Here is a 19523-nt window from a genome sequence, read left to right as displayed (position 1 = left end):
TGACTTTTGTTTGTCTATTGATTTATTCATTCATTCATTAATTGTCAACATTGGTTATCCTGGTCAGGGTTGTAGGGTCCTGGACCCTATCCCAGCTTTAGGCAAAAGGCAGGCTACACTCTAAACTGGTCGCCAGTCCATTGTTGGGCGTACGCAGAGACAGAAAACCAGTCGCATTGGTCATTTTTTTTAGTAGCTCGCATGCTAGAAAAGTCTTATGTTCCAAGCAATTTGTTGCCAATTAATAGTGCGACCTTTTCGAAACTGGCCTTATATCTTACCTGTCCCAAGAACTCGTGATTAAGTAATTACCGTATTTTTCTGTTTAATATACCCCCTTATTTAATATACCCGGGTATATTAAACGGCAGGGGTATATTAAACGGCAGGGGTATATTAAATGGCGCACAAACGGGAAGGTATTATCCACTTCGCACTCTTTATGCCGTGACGGGGTGCATCAATGTTTTGCAGACTAAAACTACTTACTGCTCAGGTTAAAACTACTTACTGCTGAATAAAGTCTGACTTGGAATTTTAATGAACTTTATCTATAATTATGCCCCCATGTACACCATACAAATCTTGCCAAAAAAGCGGAGTTGCCGCTTAATATACCCGGGGTATATTAAATGGTGCACAAACGAGAGGCTCAAAAAAGCAAAAATCCTTTAATATATCCGGGTAAATTAAATGGCAAAATACGGTAATAACATTCTTGGGGCAAAATAGTTGAGTTGAATGTTGTACTGTTTGATTTTTTTTCTTTCCTTATTAATATTCTAAATGTGTGTAAGTGTATGGACTTGAAAAGTGGAAAGGCAGTAATAGTTTTTTTTTTACCAGAGCAGTTATTCCACAGGTTTATTTCTTTTCTTTGTGCGCCAGTAAGTTGACAAGACCGCTGATCATTACAGCATTATATTTGTGAGGGTGTTTATGCCCTATTGACTTTTCATCTCCTAAAGTGCATGTACCGCCATGAATGCTCATGCTCCTCAAACAGTATTGGCAGCAGTTTAATTTATGCAATGGTGCGGCTTTGTTTTAGGCTAGTCCAAGGGTGTCAGACTCGGGTTGGTTCGCGGGCCGCGTTAACGTCAGCTCAATTTCATGTGGGCCGGACCATTTCGTATATTATATTTAGATATATTTTTTTTATAAATGGATTAAAAGAACTTGATTAAAATCCCTTAATATTCAATTTTTTTATAGATTTAAAACAATGTTTATTTTAGCTTTTTTTTTTAGTAAGGGAAAATCATTTATTTAATCATTTGTTTTTCATTGCAAAAGGAAAACCAAATTTTTCTTTAATTATTTTCCATATTAAAGTGGAAAACAGAAAATATTTTTATTTTTAGATTTTACAAAATGATTTGTGGACTAAAAACACAGAAAAAATGGATTAAAAATTGCAATTATTGATTTAAAAGGGGGAAAATCAGGAAATATAATATACATCTATAATCTTTATTTTATTTTGATCCTAAAAAAGAAAGTCGGCACTCCTGATTTACTTTCCTGGGCCACACAAAATGATGTGGTGGGCCAGATTTGGCCCCCGAGCTGCCACTTTGACACCTGTGGGCTAGTCTGACAGGTCTTGTGGGTTTGTAAAGGCAAAATTATGGATCCACATGTTGCTTGAAAAGAAAATGAAATCATTCATTGCAACAACAGTCATCGGCAATAGATTTTATTCTATTGGACAGAGGAAAGTGGACATTTTGACGGCACGGCGAAACATAACAATTGACGATTAGAATAATAAATAAAACATGGAAGCATAAGAATCCATTTAAAAGTGAAAATTTCAACTCCAGCCCTCCAGAGTTGGAAAAAAAGAGAAAAGGCTTCTCCAACCCGAAGCCCCGCCAAATGAGGCCCCCCTACTGCATCCAATGGCGGGGTCAGAGCATATTTTGTTCTTATTCAAATGTGCAAGTGAATTCCAAACCACCTCGGGCCGACCCATGAGATGGGCCAACGTTGTAGGCGGTGGAAAAATTCAAGCTGGCGAGGCAGAATAAACAACACATTCTAATTTTATCTCCTCGTTTTCGAGGAGGAGAATTTAGTTTACCGAAAAGGGCCGATGCGCATGAATAAGCTTGAACACAGTAACAGAACAAATAGAACAAATATATACGTATCGTATATGAAAATGAAAATAAAAACATATTTAAAAAAATTATAACATCAAGCATTGCCTATTGATTCAGGTTATTCAGAATCAACTAAATACGTGGAAAAATTGTGACCAGTCATTATAAATTTGCAATTTAACGAGGGAAGTAACGGCTTTTTACGCAGGTTGTACTTTGCTGATTGTTGTATTTACCCTTTAGGAATAAAAACATCATTTAAAAACTGCATTTTAGGTTTACTTGGGTTTCCGTCACCTAACATTTACATTTGCTGATCTTAAACATAAATGTAGAAAAAAATATTTCAAATGGAGTTATTCCATTTTCTTTAAAGTCTGCACATTAGTTCATCTGTCTTCCCTTGATTGTCATTTCTTCCATTCACACACAAATGTCATTCATGCATGAATCTCATCCCTTCATCCCACACATTAATTCCTCATCTACTCCATTACTGCCTTCTAAACTTCATTTTATCGCTGTCATCATCTTTAACTTCTTACACTAATTACATTCCTTTTTATCAGGGTAGAATCATTCAGCTCATTTCTCCAATGCAGTTGCTAGGAAAACGGGAATATAAAATGGCTAAAATTAAGGCAATGAAAGCCAAAAGGTTAATAATAGTTGCTTAATGATACTATATTCAGTAGCGACATGCTAATATTCACAAAGCAAAAGCTCTTTTGGTGTATGTTCTATGAAATGTTTTAATAAACACAAATAAGGAATTGGATGAGTGATGCTAACGTCGCAGTTAGAAGCGGAATGTCGTCGAAAATTGGTTCCTGATTAGTGTGCAGAGTGAGCACTTGCAAAGCCCTGCATAAAATTCAATTGTTCCATTACACACATTCTAATTAGAAATCTACATCTTTGCAAATCCCCCTCTGAGAAACAAATGATGTACATAACAATCATGTTTCACAGTGATCCTATTTTCAACTAGAGTGAGGTCTTGCTGCCTTTAATTGGTTGCAGTAGCAAAAAAAAGAAAAAAAAGATAATGCTGTAATTAGTATGATTCTGTGTCAGTGCATCATCCAATCAATAGATCAGACAGCCCATCTTGCCCATTTTAGAAAGCCAGTCCATTATAAAGTCAATAGCTTTAATGAGCCATTTAATACATTCGTAGCTTCGAGCATTTATGAACTAAAATTCATTTAAAGAGGCTGCCAAGAGCTCAATAAAGGTATCCATTTACTGCCAATTTTTAATCTTATAGCTTTAATACTACTTCAAAGAGAGTTGTCACTGTTTTGACTCATGACACACTATAAGTGTGCACGCATGTTTATAAGAATAAAAATCCTTTACCCTGATTGTGAGTTGCCGGTTTGACATTTTAACATTGTTTGGACAAAACTGGAAACGTGACCTTGCTCATCCTCACTTCAATTTTTATACACAGAGCCACAGAGAATGTTTTAACATGTTTTTGTTTGCACTGACATTTCATTTTTGTATGGAGCCAACCAGTGGCGGTCCGTGCATTTTCTCGTAGCGCCTTCAACGGGTAAAATCCACTTCCTAGCAGCATTTAATGATTAAATACAAATACTGGAGCTTTTCAGACATTACAACCGGGCCGGGAGGGGGGGGGTGATTTTCCCGGGAAAAGACAGCAATGTATGTCAATGGCGAAACGGCAAAAATTGCACTAAAATGGGGTAAAATCCACTTCCTAGCAGCATTTAGTGATTAAATACAAACACTGGAGCTTAAATACAAACACTGGAGCTTTTCAGATATCAGAACCAGGGCCACAATTGAAATATTATTTAGGAATATAGCCATATTGTACTCACCAAAAATCATTTTAAACTGTACACAATATCCATCCTCCTTTCTTTCTTCCTTCTTTTCTATTGCCATCAAAGCTAATGCTGAAAGTCGAGCCTGCTCTGTCGTATTTCTGGCATAGCATTTCTAGCTCGCTCCAAATACAGTTTGGTAGCTCAGGCTAATCACTAGCCAATCATAGTTGGTAAAAGCGATGACGTATCCCTACGCCTGTGACAAGGCAATGACGTATCCCTACGCCTGCGACAATGCATTGTGGTGTTGCCAACTCAAAATCTGATTGGTTAAAGCAACAGTCTTTTCGACGCTTGTTTAATGCAGCAGAGCCCGCAGAACTGATTGTGAAGGCTTTGAGAAAGATTTCTGACCTTGGTAACAAATAATGGCTGAAATGTGATTGGTTAAATGCTTCAATATGAAAACGCACATCTGGAAGCAGTGCAACCAGGGGGGAAAGCAATGAAAGGAAGCTAACAGACAATTTGGAATTATGTAATAAGTATTGATGGACAAAATATAATATATGATTCAGATATTTCTTAGGCCAGCAGAGAAGGCCTTGAAGGCCCTGATGGCCCGCCGCTGGAGCCAACAACATAAATTGAGATTGTGGGTAAAGTTATGGGAAAATTTATTTATTCTTTAGAGCAGGGGTCACCATTCTGGTCCTGTTTTCCATTTCTCCCTCCGCCAATGCACTTTAATCAAATAATCAGGATTATAATCAGGCTAGCTACTGATTTAGAGCTTTTGTGAAATGTCACTATTTTAAACAACATTGACCGTAACAGCTATTTTCCCATATACAGTATTGATGAATTATTCTACCTGTCATTCGTGTGGAAATATAGCGCATTTTACAGTTTTATGGTAAGTCTCCAGCCACCTTCATCATTTTAATGATGCAATTTTTAGCTTGATATTAAGACATAACACACCTCTGTTCGATAGCAATCAAGCAAGGCACATTGGGAAAAGGAGACTTTTATGAGATTGGAATGTGTCTGAAAAGAATATTTTATTGATTGAGAAAGTAACAATGCACTCTAGTTTTAAACATTTAAACAAACAGCGACAGAGTATTTATACGTGGCAATCTGTATCTAGGGAAGTAAACAAACATTGTGTGAGTGATACAAAAAAATGCTTCAAAAACTAGTTTTCTTAACGTTTTTAGATGTAAAAAGTTAACTCCATTCATCTTTGCGATATGCTTTGGTCCAAACATACTATTCTAATCAAAGGCAACTCATGAATAGTAAAATTAATCATAAATGAATTGACATTATCATTTGACACTCCTTGGTTTAACCACATTATCAACAATAAAAGATGATATTAAAAGGTCCTTTCCTCCATGTTAATGAATATTATTAACTCCTAAACTAATTTGGCTGACCATTTGCTTGACTCCTCTTGTGACATTTTAAAAATATCTCTTTTTAATTTGTTCTAAGGAGTACCGTAGTTTTCCTTGCTAGGACATATTCAAGTCAAAGTAGGAATATTTTGTCGCCACACTGTGGCTAAGGAAATGCTTGAAAAGATTAAATGTCCAGACATGGTCATTTTTCTCCTTCATCTGGAGTTGGTAAATACATTTGTATAATACAAGTCAAATTAATTCAATTGTTTTTATCTTTTATTCTTTCATTTAACATACCCATCCACCCATCCACATATTCACTGAATAGTGTGGTGTTGTTTATCCGAAAATGTAGAAGTTATGGTAATGTGTGGATGGCTTTTTGTCTTTAGTTTTTTAATTCAGCCAGTTTATATTTTAGTTATACCGCGGGGCATCTGATCAGGATCAGCAGTTCAATCTCAGGACTGACTGGCCAGTGTCAAAATGTCTCGGGGCAAGACACAGACTCCTAAATTGCCTTCACTGTGCATGGCAGCAAAACCGCCTACTTGTGTATAAATGTCTGTAAGAATGGCTGAATAATAGCCCATAAAGAGCTTTTTGGCACTGTAATACTGTAGATAAAAATGGTACATTAAGTCGTCTTCATTTACCGGGACCTTCTACCTAATGGGGTTCTTGTGAGTCTCCCCTTTGCCTGCAGTTGGCTTGGGTTAGACTTCCTTTAAGTGCTCAGAAATTAATGAATTGATTAGTTTTTAATTGTATATAACGTCAATATATTTAATCTAATGGAAAGAGGCAGCAAAACAAATTGAGTTTCTATGAATTATACTTTTTTCTTATTTTTGCCTGCAGTGAAGTACATTGACATTAATTGTTGTTGGAGTGTTTTATTTTTTACTTGCAGAGTTAAAAAGGGAAAATGTAAAAAAAATGGCTTAATTGAGATTGAAGCAATATTGTTTTTTTAAATATTCTGGACATAAACAACTTTAGGTTCTGTGAAAACAAAAGCATTGTATCCAATTGAGAATACATACATTCACATCAAACTGTTCAAATCTGGTCTGAATTTCAACAAATGCAATATCTATGAAAAATATAGATTATTTAGATGTATCATTCTCCATGTTTTATCAACTAAACAAGCCAGGTGAAAAAAATATTGTTTATTAAAAATATATATAAACAGTGCATAGATATCCCACATAACCAATGAATTATTCCTCTTAATCCTTAATTATTCCAAACAATTCTAACATAACATTTTTAACGTGAATCAAAACAAATTCCAAATAGTAAGACCAATGAAATAGGGTCAAAATTTTATATGGTATGGCAAGTGTGGACAGGAATAAAAATGACAATCTTCTGCAGTCAACACCAAACACAAATCAGTGTCACACATATCAATCGGTCACGCTCATCACGCAACTCAATGCGCATTTAATTCTTTAACATTTAATTCTGCAAAATAGCCGTCAGGGTATAAAGAAGGAACTTGCTTAACTGAATCCACTGATAAGATGTGACTCATTTGAATAAGTCATCAGGGCTGTTACTTTGTAAATACGCTCTAAGCTTTAAGCATATGACAAGCTAATGAACGTCATTTACTTGTCTCTTTAAGGTGTTTTTACTCGGATTTACTCAGACTGTGACTTGAAATAGTTCAGGTATTCATACTGCCATAATTTTTGATGACATATTTTTTAAAATATATTTTTCACAAGTTTGTTAAGCATACATAAATGTTCCTCAACAAATAAAAGCTTTAATCCATAGTTTTGTTTCTCAAGGCAAGATGACATTTGTATTTGGGCTTATGGTTAATGAAGCATGATTACATTGAGGAGGTTTATTGGGGTATATTTTTAACCTTATACAAGAGCAAAATGGAACACAACAATCTTTGAGTGCCCCCAAAAAATCAAATAAATAAGAACAAGTAATCCAAGGCATTAAGATCAGGTTGAAAACTAATAAGGAGGCAATCTGCCTCAAATTGTTAAATGTCATGTTGCTAAAAAAGTTACTTGAAGGATTTCAGGTTGTTGAATTGCTCTGGAAGTAAAATGTAATCCATTAACTAACCTTTTAGTCTAAACTGTTTTGAATGGGCTTCGCCTGAGGAGTCTAGGCTAGTCTCCAATTGCTAAAAGGTGAACAGCGAAGGGTCATTTAGCAAATAGCCAGACCTAATAAAGCATGTAAAGCATCCTAAAACCAAAAGAAAAGTAGACCCTCGAGAAGTTAAAGGCAGCTGAAGTTTAATAATCACTTAGAAACTATATTGAAAAGCTATTTGCAGGCACGTTTACAGGGCATGGGACGACAGACACGCTCTTAAAAAAAAATTAAATAAAAATGTGGGAGGATTGGTAATTCCAATGCACATTAAAGACCACTTTAATTAGTGCTCCTTATTGCCTGTTTGGTTGGATAACATATGTTTTTATTTGCAGGACTCAGACTTAACACTTTTATTTATTTGTATTTTGAATCCTCACGTTCTCTGAAGTTCACAACGCATAATTTGCCTTTATAGCTCAGGACACCAATTTAAAGCTAAGAATTAAAAATCAAGCATAGCCGAGCCATATAATTTTATGATGGGCCTTAATGCACAGTCGTTAAAAGAAAAGTTATTCGGCCGCCGTTTTATAATGCCCTCCTTTGTTTAATTATACAAAATAGAATTTGGTCAACAGAATTCAAACACTGTGCGTCATTTATTCAATATGTCAGTGCTTCTTTTTAGATTAAAGTTGGATGTGATTTAAAATGAGCAAAAAAATGTTTTTCTTTATTTACTGGATGTTTTTAAATTCCTTCAAAAAAGGATCAAACCTAAAAAAAATGTATAAATAAGACACATCTTTGGAAAATGTGCTGACCTGTTCCCATGCAAGTCAAACCGCTCTTGGAGCGTCCACTGATTGGCTAGATGTCTGAGACAGCACATCTCCAATTTAAAGCAGGCTCTTTTTCTCCGTTAAACTTAAAAGTCTTGTTTTTTTTCCCCCTTTTACTTTCATCCCCCTTGCCATAATATCTTTCAACATCTTCCAACCTTTCAATCTTTGCATACATTAGAAAGTCACTTTACTTTGGAAGGAGTAAGTTTTTTTTTATAAGCTTGCCTGCTTGCTTTCTCAAAGTTGTCAGATACTTTAATAAGGACAGCAAAGGGTTGGTCTACTCCCAGATTGATGCTTGCTAATAAAGTTGATTGTAACTGACAGGACACTCTTGGCGTCTAATTAATTGGCACTCTTAATAGCCTGGATGCCAAGCAATAGATGGCGGTCGGTGGAGGTGAGATCTAACCTCCAAATCTAACTTTGTTTTTCTTCCTTGCACATTTATGACTTCACAATGTCCCAATAAATTATCTTAAATATCTTGGTGAAATAGCATACCGTATTTTCTCGCATATAAGCCGTATTTGTCGCTAAAAAAATGACTGAATCGAGGGTACGGCTTATATGCGCATAAAAAGACGACTTGCACGAAACTGAAAAATGCCATAACGCAAGACAATGTGGCCAATATGGTCATTTATAATAGTAGCAAAAAGATAAACGTAATATATATTGGCGTCTATGAATGAAATTCAAGAAAATAAAAACCCTATCTTGCATAGAATGTGAAAAAACTCGCTTACGTGTGCCTGCCATTGCTCGCAATCCAGCAAACGATCCTTTTTTATTTATACAGTATCTCAGAAATATCAGGTGCGATTATTTTTCTTATAAAGATTTTCCCTTCAAAGTAACACATTTGTACTCCCTATTAAACCATGAATGTGGAGGTGAAATTTGTGAATCAGGGGGCGGCTTATACGAAAGAAATTGTAAAATTCTAAAATTTTAAGGCAATTTTAAGGGTGCGGCCTATACGCGAATGCGGCTAATATGCGAGAAAATACGGTATTTGTGTTTTGGCACTTGTTCTGAACATTCTTTGCATTCATTTGAATCATGCTGTAAGGCACAGGTGTCAAAGTGGCGGCCTGGGGGCCAAATCTGGCCCGCCGCATCATTTTGTGCGGCCCGAGAAAGTAAATCATGAGTGCCGACTTTCTGTTTTAGGATCAAATTAAAATGAAGAGTATAGATGTATATTACATTTCCTGATTTCCCCCCTTTTAAATCAATAATTGCAATTTTTAATCCGTTTTTTTCTGTGTTTTTAGTCCTCAAACCATTTTATAAAATCTAAAAATATATAAAAATATGTTCTGTTTTCCTCTTTGATATGGAAAATAATTAAAGAAAATGTTGGTTTCCTTTTGCAATGAAAAACAAATGATTAATTGAATGATTTTCCCTTACTAAGAAAAAAAAGGTCAAATTAACATTGTTTTAGATCTATAAAAAATTGAATATTTAGGGCTTTTAATCCAGTTCTTTTAATCCATTTATATTAAAAAAAAATCTAAATATTATATCTAAAATGGTCCGGCCCACATAAAATCGAGTTGACGTTAATGCGGCCCGCGAACCAACCCGAGTCTGACACCCTTGCTGTAAGGACTGCTTGCATTTTTATCTATGTATGTATTTACGGATATATATATAGGTCGCTCATGCGTAATAGTCACAAGAAATATGCAAAGTATAACTTTTTCGGCATAGTGAACAGTTCTTAGAGTGCGTGTTATTTGGCAGCCCTTTGGGAATTCTTCAAAGGTCATTCAAGTCAAATCTTCACGCATATGTGCTTCTGTTGGAAGCTTTACATAGAATCATCTTCATGGTACATTATGTCCGCTTGAAATATTCCTATGCTCTAAATATTTGACTCAAAGCCCATTTTTCTTTCCGCTTTCTTAGGCTCGGAAATGGTGGAAGTCCAGTGTCAGAGGTTTGAGGTGAAGAGCGCTGATGGGGAGAGGGTTCTTTTCTCGGCGGATGAAGAGGAGATCAGCATCGGCACTGAGAAACTTCGAGTGACAGGTCTTTTCATCCTTGAAATTAGAAATGCCACCGTTCTTATTTACCAGCAGTACATACAATATACAATGGTACCTCTACTTTTGAAATTAATTTGTTGCAGAAGTGGTTACATGACTTGGATTTTTCCCAAGAGAGCGATTTTTCGTGTAAATTCTGGGATTTATTCCACTGTCTTCAATATATTACCCGCTAAACCCCATAAAAATGATCAAAATCTGGAAATTTCGTATGAAAGATGAGAGAAAATAGAAATTTTTAAGACGAATTAGAAATTAACACATGCCAAAATATTTCTATCATTGAAGTGCGGAGGTGAAGGTAAATTTTTGACAAAACATACCAACACGCATGTAAACACAACTTTGCAACTTCAAATTATCAGTTTAAAACGAACTTCACTTTCTCCCCAAAATAAAAAATAAAGTTGCTTTAAGCATGCTGGAAAATCTGGACATAGCTAATGGGAGATTAACTATATCATGACAATATCAAACTAAAATTCTGGATACAAAAAGAGTATTTACACTTTCATTTGATTTTCGCATCTTGAATCTTGATTTTTTTTTATCAAAGTATACCTATTAATAACCTATCAAACTTGTAACCAAATCTTTCTTTGTGACTCTTGTTTGTGTCATGAATTGTTGCTTTAATTACTGCTAGTATTAATACAATTCATTTTTTATATATATTAGAAGACCCAACCTTAAATTTGACTTTTTTATTTTAGTTCGGCTGGAAAAAATGACAATTTTTTATCTATTTGTCCTATTTCACAGGAGCAGAAGGAGTTGTGTTTAGCCATTCGGTGCAGACCTCACATGTGAGGGCGGAGCCCTTCCAAGATTTAAAGTAAGTAATTTGTTGTGCATGAGCCAAAAGAAATATATTCTATGGGATGAATTGACCACCCTCCTACATAGATTTTAATTTATGCAACCTCCCTAAAATGTGGTCTTCTGTATGCTTTTTGCTGTGTTAAATTCCCATTACAGCAGCTAAAATGACTATTGTTCCAACCAATTCAGTAGGCTCCAACACCCCCGCCACCCATGTGTAGATAGGCCGTACAGAAAAAGTATGAATGCTAAAATATATCATATAAGACCTTACATTTTTCAGTTGAATGCCATTTTTTTTCACGGTTTAACTTTGCAAAGCAATGATGAGTGATCACATTGACATATTTGCGTGTCAATAGAGTTTGTCTATTGTAGAGGAGTGGCTTAGTATTTCCAGATCCGGAGGACAACTCTGCTAAATGAACAATTGCATGGCAAAGCAATACTTTGACAGAGCATGTGGAATAAAATCAATAGCTGAAATGTCTCACGCTGCAACTTCACCGCACTTTGAGACATTCCATTCGGGACTGCAACGTTATCTAATGCTTGGATCCACATCAGAGGGAAACAAGCTGTTGCTGAGTCAGTGCCGAGGCTTCTTAGTGCAAGATACACTTCCATTTTCACTCTACTGCTCTTTCTCTCATGTACAGTGAGTTCTTAATGGTGGCCCCCAAGGGGGTCTTAACTTTTACATAGACAAAGCTGCTGATTTGAGCTGTTTACCCTTTTGCCCTTAATCCCAAGGCCATATGACCTTCCATTTAGAGTTCCGAGTGCAGAGCAACTGAGGTCATGTCCACATATAGCGGGGTATTTTGAAAATAGGATTTTTTTACCCCAACCCCCATTTTTGGCAAGGTGTTTAAAAACTGAGACCATCACCTGATTGACAATATTTTTCCATCTTAAACGATGCCCATGGGCCAAACGAGCTTCTTCATTTTAATTAATCGGTTCGGACCAAAAGAAGTTTGGTCTATAAAGTACAAAATGGATGCAATTTGCTCAATAGAAAACATGTTCTCAATCCCTTCATGCATTCTGTTCATATGTGCAACCATTTTTTAAAGTTAAGTTAGTTAAGTTAAATCTAATGGTTTATCCAAGGGATAAAACAAAAGGGGGTGCAGGCTCTGGCTCTTTTTTTAAATCTAATTTCCTTTCCAATATTCACAGCTATTTTTAAAGGAAAATCTTCCTTCTAAGAAAGATGTTAATAAAACCTAGAAAAATAGAGCGGGTTGGGGCTTGGTGATATTTATTAAATTCCAAAAGAGGCGACCATGAATTACTATCATACCCATCCAGTATGAGATTAAGAAAAATAAAAAAATGTGAAGGCTGATCTGTTATTTTCCTCCAATGATCAAGTGCGTCTTTCAGAACCATGGAGAGCGCATCACGCTCGTAGCTGCAGGAGAAAGGAGAGTAGTATACGTACATGGTCAGTCTTTCAGCACCATGGAGAGCGCATCAATACATACATGGTCAGATTCTCAGAAACATGGAGGGTTAGGGTTTTTTGCACTGTTTCTTTACAAAATATAATTTATCTGAAATAAACATATTGTTCATTCTCAAAAATAATTGGACAGGTAGATAAAAGCCTTAATTACTATGATGAATTGGTCCCATTCTGCTAAATCTCCCGAATAGGTGAAGCTAACTACTGATTTTGTTTCATCCTCCAGCCTTTTAAATCATAGTCATATACTGTTAAACCAAAATGAGGACACAAATCCAAAAATGAATGCTCTTCTGTGATGTTCCGATCATCTATTTATTTATTTTTTCACTAAAGTTAGTCTTTAAAAGACTGGCACAATTTGACTTAATTTCTTGGTAGCATACAACCAAATCAACTCAATTAAAAAAGGTAGAGTTTTAAAAGAGAGAGATGACTCATCACTAAAAGTTCATTTCTCTCCCAACCTATGGATTCCAAAACAACAAAAGCTTATTTCAAGGTTGAAAGATATATTCAATTAATAAACATTTTACAGCTTCAAACAGTGGGAACTGGCGAGATGAGTAGCGTATAATGAGATTCTCAGCAAGTGACGTGGAACATTTAAATGGGCCAAACCATAGGTCTAACAAATTACGTGTCTATAATATGTCGGCGCCTTTGCCTTTCTTTTATTTAAACAGCAGGATCTGAGGCCAAGTATTTTCCATGCAATTGTTCAAGCGTTCATTTAAGCAGGCTTTTCAATGAAGAACTTGATGAAGGAATGTAGTGAGGGATGGCAAAGAGGCCCACCTAATTAGCTTTTAAAACTGAATGAATAAGGCCGCTAGCTGTTTTCCTTCTCTTTTTTTTTTATTAAAAAGTAGGGTTCATGTCAAAGTGATTGGATATCATTAAATTTTAGAATAACCCACTTTCTCTTTGAGCTGCACCTTTGGGAAAATACTTTTATGTTTCTGAAGAATTGCTGTTTTTTTTATGCTTCTATGTCAGTCGTGTTGATATTTTTTCTTGGTTGCCGATCCCCCTTAATGGAGCCCTAACAGAGGGCTGATAGAGTTTATCATAATAACAATGTACAATGGTACCCCAAAGGTATTCTATTGGGATCAAAAATAGATATTCTATTCTCTCATGCACATTTATGAACCTCAAGTCAAAAGTGTATTTCCATTGCATTGTGGTTAAATTAGGTACAGGTGAAAATAGTCAAGCATATAAATATAGTTTTTTTTTTTCCATTTGTTAGCATAATAGATGCTAATAGAGGCACTTGATGAAAGTTTAACATGGTGCTGTCATGTGCGGTCGATTGGTCGCCGGTCTTTTGGTCGCGGTCTTTTGGTCGCCCCGACCGCGACAACGGGCGACCAAAAGACCGGCGACCAAAAGACCGGCGACTAAAAGACCGGCGACAAAACAAGATAAAACAACACGGTCTACGCATCAATAAAAGCCAACAATGGCCATGAGCAGTTTCACTGAGCCGACGTGTGAGTGTAGAAGAGTTTGTATTTACATGCGTTGTCCCTTTAAGAAGCTACGTCAGTCAGGGTCTTAACAAGTTCTCCAACAAAAAACAATAAAAGTCCCGGAAATTTTGAGCTTTTCTTTAGCCTAATAATTAATAGGGCATTTAGTATGACTAAATAGTAATTCGCAGTTTGTATTTAGGGAATTTGAGCAACGATTTAAATGGTGATTATCACTTACCTTCCGGGCGACCAAAAGACCGGCGACCAATCGACCGTGTACCGTACTTTCCATATCTTTTTATGATGACTCCTTTTCTGCCGTTAATCTAATGTTTTCATGCATAATAAAGAATGAGCAAATAATGCTGCATCATCCTTTCAAAATATTGTGTTGGCCTGATCTCCTATCTACCCAATTATTCACTCTTTCTGATTTTTATTTATGATTAGGATCAAGCACTCTTTTTCCTCACATCATAATTCTTCCACGTACAATCAAGATAGTTGATTATTTATTGAAAATGGCTCTCCTTGCATTATTGCTATGATTCAACTTCTTTAACAGTTTCTCAAAGGCACCTACTTTTTTAGACTTCTCTCTGTTTCCTTACATTTTTTTATTGGATTAACCAGACTTGGGCTTTAAACTGTTTTATCGATAAATGAACCATGGTACAATTGGTCGAACCTACAGAGAAGTGTGGCTAGTCTTTTATTACTGATTGAGTTCTCAGCTTGGCGCCCCATCAGACGCCAAAGCATGAAATTGACTTTTTTTTTTCCTTCTTGCAGACATTATTGTCATTTAATCCAAAGCAAACCTTTTCCAAGTTGTAGTTTGAATGCCATAAAAAATAGCACACACAGCTTCAGGCTCATAGTTTTTTTAAAATACAACTGTTTCCTAAATACATAGAAATATTGTCAACTCTTTGCTAAACGCATTTAAGTGAATGGCTTTCATATCCAACACAACCTCTGGTGGCACTTAAACATGAATACTTACACATTTCTTTCACACAAAGGAACAACGTACTCTTGAGCCACTTCAATAACTCATCGGGGGGTGCATAACCTTTGAAAATGGCCCGACTCTTTCTCTTCTCTCTTTTTTTTTTTGTATACCTGAAAGATTCATGGGGCAGTGAATCAGCCTTTGTGCCACGCGGGTGCCAACAGGAAATCACGAGGCTTTTTGGAATCCCATTTTTTTTTTCTACATTTGATCTTCATCTATCGGAAGTTTAGATCCGTTCGTTCTGGACTTTTTTGCAACTTTTTAATACGTTTTACAACCTTTGTAGACATGATTGGATAGCAGTGACAGGAGCACTGAAGCGAATGACAGCGCATTTAACATGAAAAGGTTATAGGTTTGTGTCCTAAATGGCAAGGTGGTGAAACCTTCAGTGACTGAAGAGGAAAGGGCAAGAAGAATGTCAGTGTAGTCTAATGGGAAATATAAATCACATTTAAAAGTGTCTTTGTGAACAACAGGCCAGATTCTACATCAACAGCATGCCATTTTAAAGAATGGAGTCCTTTCCCGTGAGTGAAAAGGCAAAAATATAAAAGGCCGTGTGGTTATATGCATGACAACCTCGGAAAATTAGAGTTACGATGTGGATGAGTTCATGAATAGGACTCGTTTCTATGTTGGATGTAGGCAAGTAAATTCAAATGAGGTAAGCATGACTGGATAGATGAATAATCCAAAATATGCATTGAGTCACAACTTCACGCTACGATGAATCATTTTAGCATTTTACATTACATTCCTGGAAAAGTAGATACTTGGACAAAATGTTTACGCATTGGGCAAGTTTTAAAATAGGCGAATGGAATACAATTCCTCTTTAAATGTAGGTGGCCAAGAATAAAAGGCAAAAAAAATGAGATTAGAATCATTAACACAAAATTTGCTTGGGCAAAAAAGAAAAATATAAGATACAGTGGTACCTCGTGGTACGACATGCTTGTGGTACGACGAAAATTTAGATCGAATAATTTGCCCGAGAAACTATCAAAATTTCGAGATCCGACCAAGCCAGGTGGCCATAGCACTGTCTTTTTTTGCATCTCTTTCGTGTATAAAATATATCTACGAGCACTGGGCGGACTTTGCATTTCCCCACCCAGTTTTTTTCCCTACGTTGGTCTACATTTACATACAAGGTAAACAACAATGGATCTCAGTCTCGGAACGGATTACGATCGTATGTCGAGGTACCACTGTAGTCTCGTTTGTGATTTTTAAGCCTTAAGTACAACACATACAAGAATACAGTCATCTAAAATAGACATCATTATTTGTTAAAATTCTGGACTGCTATATTTGTTGGCTTTGATGTGATAGCTCTTCTTAGTTTATTATAATTGGAAGAACTGTTGGTAACCAAGTGGTTTGAGTTGAATAAATATTATATGATGCATTTGTCATCTTTGTTTGCTATTGATTTAAACAGGCCATGTTCTTGTATTATTGTGATTTTGATGAATGACTGGTCCTCAGAAGCAGTGTTTTCTATTGGGCTGCCACGGGCTGATGACTGCACTGTTTCCAACCTTTTAAACCTTCCATAGAAGCATAACATTTATTACCATAGCACTGCACAAAGTTGTGACTGATTGGAACAGCGTCCACTGTTCTGACTTGGAAAAGTTTTCATCGCAATTCATCGTGTTTCTTTTAAAAGACAGATAAAAAAAAGTTGGACTAATCTTTTTTACTGGATACCTCTTATATGTCTTGTAAAGTGTACACCTCAGTTGTTCCTTCTAATGCACATTAATGAACTGAGAACTTGATCACTGAAGGGCATTTAAGAGCAATAAAAATGGCATTAAGAGAAACCTCTATTAAACACTCACCGGCCACAACCTAATGTAGAACTGCATTAGCAAATGAAATCCATTGCGAGAGCTTTAATCTCAAATACAGAAGTTTTTCCTCAAAGTGAGGATGATCAACCAGAATAATCCATCAACATGTTCATTTTTATTTAACTTTTTTGTTTGGTAAACACATAAAAATCAGTCCAAGATTTTTTCACTTACAGGCTTTTTTAGACTGCAAATACAATGTTTTAAATCACAGGTGTCAAAGTGGCGGCCTGGGGGCCAAATCTGGCCCGGCGCATCATTTTGTGTGGCCCGGGAAAGTAAAACATGAGTGCCGACTTTCTGTTTTAGGATCAAATTAAAATGAAGAGTATAGATGTAATAATTGCAATTTTTTAATCATTTTTTTCTGTGTTTTTAGTCCACAAACCATTTTATAAAATCTAAAAATATATAAAAATATTTTTTGTTTTCCACTTTAATAGGGAAAATAATTAAAGAAAAATTTGGTTTCCTTTTGCAATGAAAAACAAATGATTAAAAAAATGATTTTCCCTTACTAAGAAAAAAACCCTCAAATAAACATTGTTTTAGATCTATAAAAATGGAATATTTAGGGCTTTTAATCCAGTTCTTTTAATCCATTTATTAAAAAATCTAAATATTATATCTAAAATGGTCCGGCCCACATGAAATCGAGTTGACGTTAACGCGGCCCGCGAACCAACCTGAGTCTGACACCCTTGTTTTAAATAATACAAGTAGTACCCTTTTAACATAAGATTCCATTCCAGCCTCTATTTTAGTAATGCGACTATAACGCATGCACTTTTTTTCCCTTTTTTGCTGATCAATAAGTCAAACCAAATGTGTAGTGCTTACTTTCAAAACTTGTTATACCACACTAAAGCGCCTCACTGCACCACAGTTGAACCGTGTTTTAGCATCTTCCCTTTTCATGAGTCATCTACGCCTCCAACTCCTCTCACCAAAATACATATTTCATGTCCGTCTTTACATAGGAGGCTCCGTGCAGTAGTACAAAAAAGAGCAATGACCATTCCTAGATCATAATGATACATTTAAATACACGAAAACACATAGCTTCAATCCTCCGAATATGACATCGCAGTTGGCAAAGTATGGCCTGAATCCCGAATAAAAGTAAACAAAAGGATGGCATTGTTACACAATGTTCCAAGCTTCAGGTTCTAATGTCCAGAATTGTAACAAGCCAGAAAAATATGAATATCACATGATTTTGACTTCATACTGTCGCATTCTGTCATATGTTTGTGCCTCGAACAAGTTCAAAAGCATTATTTATGCTCTAAATTCAACCCGGTTCAAACATTATTGTTATGTTCATCCCCAGGATTTACGCTGAACATATATGCTAGCACAAAATCAGGCATGTTACACTCACCTCGTGAAGGGGGCGTGGTTAGAATCCCCTCATTTGCATGAGACATGACTGCCTTTTCAGACCAAATGCTGTTTTGTGTGGAGTAATTGCAATATGTGTCTCTTTAAAAGTTATTTTTAGCTTGTTTTATTGGACCATTCAATGTATCATACTCCTCGTTGTTTGACTTTGGAGACTTCTCCAAGTCTCGTGGGCCACCTCCTCCTCCTCTTGCGTCTTGCTCTTTTCCAGAGCCAACCAATTGCTTTTGCGTCTTCCCTTGTGTTTTCTCACCACCCTTATTAAGTTGAGTGCATGTAACTGCAGTTGTCACAGTGTGTATGCTTGCCTGATTTATCCTTTTATATTGTGCGTGTTCTTTGGGCAGTTTTTAAACTCGATCCCAAATGATTCTGTCTTGGTTTTGCTACTGGTTTCAGTTCACACAAATCTTGATAGTGATTGGTTTCTGTTTTTTGGGGGGTTCGGGCAAGTCCTGGTCTGGTTCTTGAGCTGCAACGCTTGCTGTGAGACCAAAGAACTTTGTGGAATAAGGCTTTTTTTCCACCATTTTATGCTTGTATTGGAACATAAAGTGAAACTTCTACCTTTATTGCTTATAGTGTACATTTTACAGATAAAGCACAATGCTTACCTTGCAGGGCAAGCCTGGGGATCAAGATTTTATCGAATCACGGGACTTTTAACTATTGATGAACATTAGCTTGATACTGCCAGCAAGCCTTCTCATGGCCATGTATCAAGTTAATCTATTTGTTGCCTTATTGTATTTCCCCAGCATCCTTCCAGCGCAAGCAAGTATAAAAACGTATCACGACAAGGGTCCCAATAGCCAGGCATTTTTTTTTCAATTTCATTTTATTGTGAATGTGCCGTTTAATTTATTTGCGTCCCCATCATCAGTTGTAATTCACTTTGCTTTGCCAAAAGGCACTTTTATTCAATTTGATTTGCCAGCTTACCCTTGAGCGAAACACTAGCACTTATCTAATGCCGCCATGTTGTTTAATGATCTCATATTGTTTTCAACTTTGGGAGGAGAGTTACTGACTTTGCACGATTCAAGGAGAGTCACACCAACCCCAGTCTATTCTTTTTTTATTATTTTAAGGACTTTAGAATGTTAATTTGTATTATGTCCTATTAATGGGTCACAGTAGGTTATGGAGACCG

The 19523-nt window shown here is 36.1% G+C and overlaps 1 protein-coding gene across 4 annotated transcripts in view; it reads left to right on the top strand.

Moving 5' to 3' along the window:
* sgcz (sarcoglycan zeta) overlaps positions 1–19523 on the top strand; it is a 163769-nt gene that overhangs the window by 134523 nt on the left and 9723 nt on the right. For all 4 annotated transcript variants that reach the window (XM_077606134.1, XM_077606133.1, XM_077606136.1 and 1 more), the window contains 2 exons: positions 10167–10289; positions 11069–11141. In XM_077606134.1, coding sequence (XP_077462260.1) covers positions 10167–10289; positions 11069–11141 — 196 coding nt within the window. The remainder of the gene's footprint in view (positions 1–10166; positions 10290–11068; positions 11142–19523) is intronic.

This window comes from Stigmatopora argus, chromosome 7, assembly GCF_051989625.1.
Source record: "Stigmatopora argus isolate UIUO_Sarg chromosome 7, RoL_Sarg_1.0, whole genome shotgun sequence".
In the NCBI taxonomy this organism is placed as follows: Eukaryota; Metazoa; Chordata; class Actinopteri; order Syngnathiformes; family Syngnathidae; genus Stigmatopora; species Stigmatopora argus.
This window is presented reverse-complemented; position numbering and strand designations above follow the sequence as displayed.